This window comes from Glycine soja, chromosome 9, assembly GCF_004193775.1.
Source record: "Glycine soja cultivar W05 chromosome 9, ASM419377v2, whole genome shotgun sequence".
Lineage (NCBI taxonomy): Eukaryota > Viridiplantae > Streptophyta > Magnoliopsida > Fabales > Fabaceae > Glycine > Glycine soja.
Window position 1 is genome coordinate 28,779,102 of NC_041010.1, and position 9,031 is coordinate 28,788,132.

General features: G+C 31.0%; 1 protein-coding gene across 1 annotated transcript; it reads right to left on the reverse strand.

The window, feature by feature from the left end:
* Nucleotides 1-870: 870 nt before the first annotated feature.
* LOC114425900 (ubiquitin-conjugating enzyme E2 variant 1A-like) lies at nt 871-7,512 on the reverse strand. The gene is made up of 5 exons (XM_028392879.1): nt 7,343-7,512; nt 4,140-4,279; nt 2,706-2,831; nt 2,505-2,631; nt 871-1,275 (listed from the first exon to the last, which is right to left on the reverse strand). Exons 1-5 carry the CDS (start codon nt 7,368-7,370, stop codon nt 1,217-1,219), a joined length of 480 nt encoding a protein of 159 aa, XP_028248680.1. The 5' UTR covers nt 7,371-7,512; the 3' UTR covers nt 871-1,216.
* Between the last annotated feature and the right edge of the window lie 1,519 nt (nt 7,513-9,031).

Genomic DNA, 9,031 nt, shown 5'->3' on the forward strand with positions numbered 1-9,031 from the left:
ACAATTTATACATGTTTACTACTTGGTTCCATCTTACTTATGACTCCAACAATCATGTGAATCGCTTGTAAGATTTCTTTTGTTATTTGACTTAATGTCATTTTTGGTTCATTGTGCTTCAAAGTTGTTTCGTTTTGGTATATTAAGTATTAAAAGTTTTATTCTAGTACTTTATGTTTTATTTTTAAAAATTTAAAAGTTAACAAAATATTAATGTTACTAAATTATGGAATAGTCATATTGTTTAACCCTATCTCTTGTAGCAAATGAATGTTCTATTTGTGCCTAGTCAAATATGCATTAATAAGACCTACTAAGATTTATGGTTTCAAATAAATGCCGGCCATTGGGAAGAATTTGTCTTAGAAAATATCTTAAGCACGATGTTTAGATTTTAAGATATTCTTGATTCCTAGATTCGCATCTTTTCGATGAATTTGCTTACCTTATTAACGTGGAATAAGAAGTATCCATTTGTTATACATATGCCAAACAGTAAATTTTATTTGTATTATCATTCGATTCTATATTTTCAAATCATTTTAAAACTTTCGCCTATCATATAGAAACCTTATTAAATAGCATTAAATTTTAACTCATCTTTTTCTTCTGAAACTATTGACTATCTCCTGATCTCAAGAGGTCAAAACACATCGCATGCAAGTCGTCCCTCGGAATGAAATGGAGAAAATAGAAATTGCCAAGAATGGACGATGTTAATTACCATAGAAAGAGTGTAGGTTCGAAATCAATCATTATTTATTGGGTTAAATAAGTTTTTTTTCCTGGGTAACATTTTGCATAAGTGATAACACCTACTACCAGGAACCTAACAAAACCAAGACATGTGAAAAAAAATTTAACTAAATATTCAGCTCTCCATTGAAATTTGGTAGCAAAGGTTAACAATTTGATGATAAGTCTTCCAGACAGAAGTATACACATGACATGGGTCAAAACAAAAGCACAGTTAAAAAGGATCTTAAAATTCGAAATTAGAGTCCGCTGTAAAAACAGCTTCAGTACAATAAAAATTTCACAAGACATATAGTAACTACTATATCTTGGATTGCTCCAGGTAACATACGGAAGTGGTCCATAATTACATTATAAATGCATTATGCATAAGTCCGTGAACTTGGATCATCTATTGAATATAGTTATTTACATTATTATTATTATTATTATTATTATTATGCTTGGATTCTCCATGGAATTACACAATACAACATCTCACCACCAGGCCCTTTTGATCAACCCTGGCTTCTTCATTGCCTATGTCATATAAAATAATCATTTAGTATGCTCAAACAATTAAAGATTCATCACAAATATAAATCTTCTTAACAACCAATCTACAGAGGTAAGCTAGCGCTGACATCTAATCACAATTGCATAAAAACTAGAAAGAACAGAAGAAAAAAATATGGATATATAAGCTAGTGCTGACATCTAATCACAATTGCTTACTAATTAGTAAGAACAGGTAAAAAGATTAAAAAATAAAAAATGGAGATACGACTGAAAAAAATAAAAAAATGGTGAAAAAAATAATTCAGGGAGTATGGAAGTTACTCTATTTCCAGCTTCAACGGAGGGGTGACAAAATAAATGGAATTAAAACAATTTAGCCCCCATATATTGAAATTCTTTTCAACTAAGCCCCCTTTTTTATAAGCTTTTCAACTTAGCCCCTTAACTTTGAAATTACTAAATTTGATCCTGAGTTTCAAGTTCTAATCAATTTTACTACTATTGCTGAAGAAAATATTTAAATTCTTCTCCATTTTATCTGATTACTTAATGCCACAAAAACAAAATGCAATTCTTAATTATTAAATGTGTATAAAACAGCGGAGAAGGAACTATATTCTTCCCCAGTTCCCCCATCAATAAAATCTCTGATTTCAAGAACTAAATTTACAGGAGTCATAGTTTATGTACCAAGTACATAAATGTTTTTCTGAAATTAAGATGTACTCATCAGACATTACAGATTCAAGAAAAGAAACTTCAAATATGTTGGTGTTATCGTTACAAATAGAACACACTATCTCATTTTCAAGGTCTTAACAAAGACAACAAACAAAAGCACTTCCTAAGACTACTTAGAGAAAGAACAAGCCAGCTGTAAATCTCATGTTATAACCATTCTAACAATTTTAAACTTTGAATAGTGCCATCTTCACATTTTACAATGACTAACTTCCAGAGCATTGTTACATGCTCAACAAAGTTAATACTGCGTCAATAATCTCTAACAATTAACTTTCAATCACTTAACCAAAAGACAGTAATCTCATATATAAGAATCCATATATCAAAAACATAAGACCATCTTTGCCTCAGCTTTAGACAATACAGATATCATGATATCACAATTGACAAGTAAACCACACAGATTATAGAAACTACTAGCAATTATGAAAGACATTTTAACCATATAGAAATTGATAAAATGTATATATAAACAAATAGCAACTATAAAAATAAGATAGACACACCTTCAGGAGGCTGAGTTAGCTTCCTATTTTGAGGAGACATCATTTCTCTCTTCAATTGAATCAAAACGTCTTCCATTGTATGCTCACGTTTCCAATTAGCAAGCATAGGAAACAAATGTGGCTCAACCTGGTAATTTAGTAATTAATGAGTTCAATTCCAAACACCACAGTAATAAAGCCTATGCAAGAATTGTCTCTTACCGCTCCAGTTTCTTGATTGACACATGTCATGTTAATCCTTGTTTGAAATCTAACAGATGGAGGATTGTCTGGATAATCCTTGCCACAAAACAATTTCAACTGGTGGATACGCCCTTCATGAACAGTCTGGTAAAAATAACATGATGGGCAGGAGAAACAAGCCATGTCAATATATTATTTGGTAGATACTACTATACTAGTTTTAGTTTTGCTTAGCAGCTAGAAAGTGAGACACATTATTAGTGGAATTAAAAAATAACTAGTGAACATAAAAGGGAAAATAATCCATATAATGGAGTAAAAATCCATTATAACTTTCTATAAGCAAAGAGGACAGAGAAAATGGGATTTAATTATTTAGAAATACTAATTTATTTTTCATTTAATATCTGTCATTATCTCACCTATTATTTTTATTATTTCATCCAAAACATTTCCATGTTATGATCACTTGCTTTGAAACAACCACCACCAAAGCTTTTTCTTACAAGGTTCATTGAAAGCCTAATAATTGTGGGAAGAAGAATCATGATTGGCAAATATTTAAAGCTTTGAAAATCAATTCCGTATTAATAGAAAATCATAAGAGAATTATCTGGTCAAGTGTGGGCAAACAGATAAGAGACCATTGTGTTAGTTGATAGGATTATTGTATTCCTAAGAGAAATTATGCAGATTTAGTTAGTCCCCATTTGGATAGCATTGAAATTTGAAAACCCATATGCAGGAAGTAGAACCATGTTGCACAGTAGTCCTATTTTTTCCATTATTCCATAATTTTTATTTGAAAATCAATTCTGGGTGAATAGAATTGATCTTGACTTCTAGAGAGAAGTGAAAAATCATTGGCCTTTCCAATGAGCTCTACCAAAAACAAAGGACACAAATTTCTATTCTAAGTTCTAACACTATGATATGACAACATTTTTGTATTACCTTCTACACTATTCATTCCTTCTTCACAAATCATCTTAGCAAAATGAACCAACAAAAAGAAATTCATTTGAAACAGTATAAGAATATCAAATTGTTCAGAATGTCCACAATAGGAATGACAAATTTCAGATGTTTTAAAACCATTTTAATAGACTTAAACGTAAATAAGTATACATTTGGTTTTACTAATATTTGACCTAATAAAATGTATTATTTTTATACAAGTGGAACCTTTAGTTATAACTTAACATCCAACATTTCAATCCATATATGCCAGAGTTTCACATGTCTATGTCTAAAGAACATAAATACCAATTTACTGATTATTAATCTATAACATATTACTGAAAGATATATTAAACAAGTCCCCACGGAAATTCAAAATATTTATTTTGTCATAGAAGCTGATAGGGATGTTAGCTGGAGATTCCAATGTGTCAAAAATAACTAATAAAAGAAAAATAAATTATTATTTCAGAAAAGCAGAGAGCAGCTTACACCAGGGGGCCCAATGATAGTCCCAGTCCAAGATTGCATGTATATGTCGTCAGCGTCATCCATTCCATAGCTAACAGTTCCATCCCCAATTCCCTTCTCACCTCTCTCAAGCTCTTGCAATAATCTGAAATTCCTAGGAACTGCAGGGACCAATTAAGAAGAGTAAATTTCAAATCTAAGTTCTATTAAATCCTTCAAAGCTGTTTAATTGAAATAGTTGCAATATGACTGATGAAGGCAATCGTTGATAACTTACATTTTTATAGAAAAAATTAAAAAAGAGATTTTATGAGAATAAAGGAAAAATACAACTAGTGAGGAAAGATATTCTCCAAAACAGAAAAAAAAAAAGATACAACAAAAATATTTGTGAAGACAATGCAGCGTAGCAAAGCTGTCCAACCTCTTTGAATGTCAGCAATATAAACTCATTGAAAAGCCATAATCCAAAAACCAATAGAAAGCTATTCACAACTTACATTAGTGATACAGTCTAAGTAAAACAAATGGGAATATGAACCACATTGCAATGGTTAAGTTGCAAACATTAAGTCATCAGTACATATCATCCTTTAAGTTCATTTATCATTATTACAGAATATGCTAAAGGTCACTATTCATCCATAATATACATAAATATATGTATAAAGAGAGAGAGAGAGAGAGAGAGATTAATGCAAGTTATATATATATATATATATATATATATATATAAAATTCAATCTGTGTTGTTTTGGAAGGTATATAATGAAGGCAAAGGAAGCTTCGTGAATCAAAATAGCAGAGGGGCAGCGGCATTAAGCAGAGAGGATGCAAAGCACAGAAAGTGTGATGTAATAGTGGCAACTATCACATAATATTGTTTTAATTAAATAAAAATTCAATCTGTATGGTTAGTGTAAAAATGTTTTACAAAGACAACCAATCACATGTCTACAATTTGCCACATCACATAATATTGTTTTAATTAAATAAAAGTTGTAAAAGCAGGATCTCTACTTTTCACGCCTCTCAAGGTTCTGCAGTTGCCTCTGCCCCTTCCGTAAAGAGCTTTTCGACCTAGTATTGATGTCTGGAAAAAGTTCATTGGGGTGCCGGGTTTCCTAGTTTCTACGTTTATTGGGGGTATTGCATATGGAAAGTATTTTAAATAAGGTTAGAGAAATTTATGGGAACAGAATGGTATTGTGGCATTTAAACAAACATTACATGTTCAGGTGCACAAGGTTCGCCAATGTGTTGCTTTGGAAGGTATATAATGAAGGCAAAGCAGGAAGGCAAAGGAAGCTTTGTGAATCGAAATAGCAGAGGGGCAGTGGCATTAAGCGGAGAGGATGCAAAGCACAGAAAGTGTGATCTGCGTGGTTTAAGTAAACAGAACATGATACATTCACAATTTTTAATTAATTAAAACAATATCAAGTGATGTGGCAAATTGTAGACAATGTGATTGGTTGTTTGTGTAAAACACCTTTACAATGACAGTGTATGGACATTAATCTCATATATATAATATATTTACAAACTGCATAAAATAAACTTCCTCCTTAGATGTATCCTTCGCCTTTAAAACATATCAAAAGAAAATACCAAATTTTCTTTGTTACTATTCTTTCTTGAGGAAATTTCATAAACTAGGAGCAATTTTTTGAAGTATGAAATCGGTAGGCAGTTGCAAAGGTTAACTGAAGACAACAAAACACTGAGAATAGGTAGTATATACAATCATGGAAATTGGCTAACAATGTTTGAAGTTATATGCAATCGGGGCAACTTTTATCACCTTTCCTCATGTACACACCTTCCTAATAGCAGGTCTAGTGCAGTGCAGTATCAACATTCTCTATTTTTAAAGATAAATATGTGATGAGAGATATATTTATCAGACAGGAGTCATTAACGGTCTCAGATTTGTCAATTTCCCCTCAACACCATCTACCAAAATAATGAGATCTTAGGAAGCTCACCACCACAAAGCCTCCATCCAATAACATAATATTATTGGAGTACCACTACAGCTTTTGTATTGAACTACATAGAACTAAACCTAGTGTGTAATAAATAAGTTGCTTTTTAAAGGGTATGACACAATATAGGAAATAACTAATACTTTCTTGATTCTCAATTAATATTAAACCTGACACTGACAAGCTGTGCATACAAGTTCATTGTGATAAATCGAAGATGACACAAAACATAAGTTAACTCCACAACACTGTATGACTAAGAAGATAACAGAATTAACTAATTAAGAAACAAATAAAACAAGATGGCATAATCATTGTACCACAGCAACATAATTTAGGTTTGTCCAGTAAGTTGAAGAAATATAGTTCCAGAATATTACTATATTTATAATTTCACAAAAAAAAAAAAACAGTACGTAAACAGATGGCAGCACTAGGACTTAAGCTGTGATGGAGTAACTAAATTTTGAGCATTAGAAACAGTGCAACAAATTTCTTTTACTATTAAATTAGATTTTATCAAGTTGCAATCCACAACCACATTTGTGACCGCAAAATGAAAAAATTGTGGTCTCCACACCCTATTGCGGCTGCCTCAGCTGCAATATCAAGGATTGCATATTCACAATTCACGACAAAATTGCAACTGCAATCCCAACCAATTGCAATTTAAAACACTGCATGGACTGTCTGCAGCAACTCAATTGCTACATGCAGCAAGCATTATATAAACATAGCAGACACAATAAAAGATAACCAACCATCTGATCAATTACAAAATCTTAAATTAAAAACCCTATTTTTACCCTTTTTCACTTACTTCTTCATTAGTTATTGCATTTGGTAATTATTTTGTGGAGAGAAAAATGAAACAAGGGAAATCACCCCCTCTCCTACCACCACAACAATAAATCAAAAACCAATTGAAAGCATAGCTTCAAAATCAACAACCATTTTATAACTAACTAATCATAACCCACTTGCAACGCTCAAAAACCCAACCCTGGCACCCAATTCAAACAAAAAATTAACAGTTTCTAAATTTAACCCAACCAAAACAAGAGGAACGCAATTATAATTATGGCCAGAAAAAACACAGATTCTCCTCAATTAGGAAACCACAAGATCACAAAATAAAATAAAATGAAGACTTCGAAGCAATTGAGGATTGAAAAAAATGATGAATTGGAAAGGGAAATAAATGATCGGGAAATGGAGGTATGAATGAATGCTCACCGACAACGCTGGATCCTTCGGAACCCATTACGATTATGAAAAATTCGAAGACTAAAAAAGGGTAGGGTTTGTTTCGAGAATCGATAGAGAGAAAGAAAAAAGGCACTACCCAAGTTAGTTTTATTTGGTGATGTAGATGATGTTGTTGTAGTTAGTTGTACTCCAACTGCTGTGTAGATAAATTTAACCTGATATATAGTTTTCTCTTAGAAGTAAAAACAAGACCTTCCAAAAAAAAAAAACATGTCCTTTATTATAATTAATTCATTCATTCATTATTAACTAAATAGTATACACGGGAGATTTTTTTTCCTCGAAATTTCCTATCGTTTCAGGGGTTAAATATTTATACATTTTTTCATAAAAATATATAATATTTTAATCTTCATTTAATTCATCAATTAAAATTTAATGTGCATGTGTAATAAATAGGTATAAAGAAATCATTCACAAAATTTTAATTACATTTAATTATTTACAAATCTTATAATTATTATTTGATTAATTTACAGTATATCAATATATTAATAATTATTTATTATTTGATTTATATATTATTATTATTATTATTATTATTATTATTATTATTATTATTTTTAAAGATCATTGTTGACTTATAAAAATTATCTTTAAATCCCAATAATCTATCAGTAATGGTGACTTTAATACCACTTGTTGGAAATTTTCAATAAACCTTATAAAATACCAAATGAGTACCAAAACACATTACGTCAGATTATCGAGAGGTTTTAAGGAATACCCGAATCCATAGAGCTTGATTAACACGCAGCGGAATCTTACAGCGGTTACGAACAATTGGTTTAATGACCTTCCTCAACCAAATCACCTTCTTCCTTATGGGACCTTTGTTTTCTCTTCAGATGGGACAGGAGAAACTATTTATTGATTTGGCGTATTGGGGACCATAATCATGCTTTATGTTTTAAACCTATTAGGGTTCTCATTATCCCCTAATGGGTCAAACTGGTTTCCGCTCATTAGGTCCATATCAATTTTTCTAACCGTCTAATGGGCTCACTTAAATACTTTATATTGAACCCATTTAAATATAAATAACTAATATAAATGTTATAATATAATATGCAGCTCATATTAATTAATTAGGAATTATAAAATTCCTAACATATATAAGTCAGTCAGTGATTCAAGGGAACTGTTATCGGTCTGCCAGGATTTACTAAATTCCTTGCGAATCAATGTACTCAAGTACCTCTGCATGATTTTAAATTTTAGTATGTTATGGGTGTCAAGTTAAGTAATAGTGACTGAATTCTAGGTGTTAGAAGCCATTTTTTTTCCTGATATTGAATACTAATTTTAGTATTCTATTTTTTAATATGAAGATGTTGATGTATATCTACATCTATAATAATTTTTTCATTCTTGATGATATTCATTATATTGCGGACACGATTTTGAAACTTGCAAGGGATGATATTCATTATATTGTGCTAAACAACCTTTGCTTCTAGCTATGAGATTCACCAGGGAAGAATTAGAATGAGATCATGTCTTTAAAGAGGCATTTGCTTTATTAGGGAACAATTGAACATGAACATGTCATTTGAACCTTATGTTCAGAATTGATTCGTGTTTCAACCTTATGGATTTATCTCTTCTTTCTTCATTCTTATTAATTCGTGTTTCATTTTCTTCTTTAAAATTGCA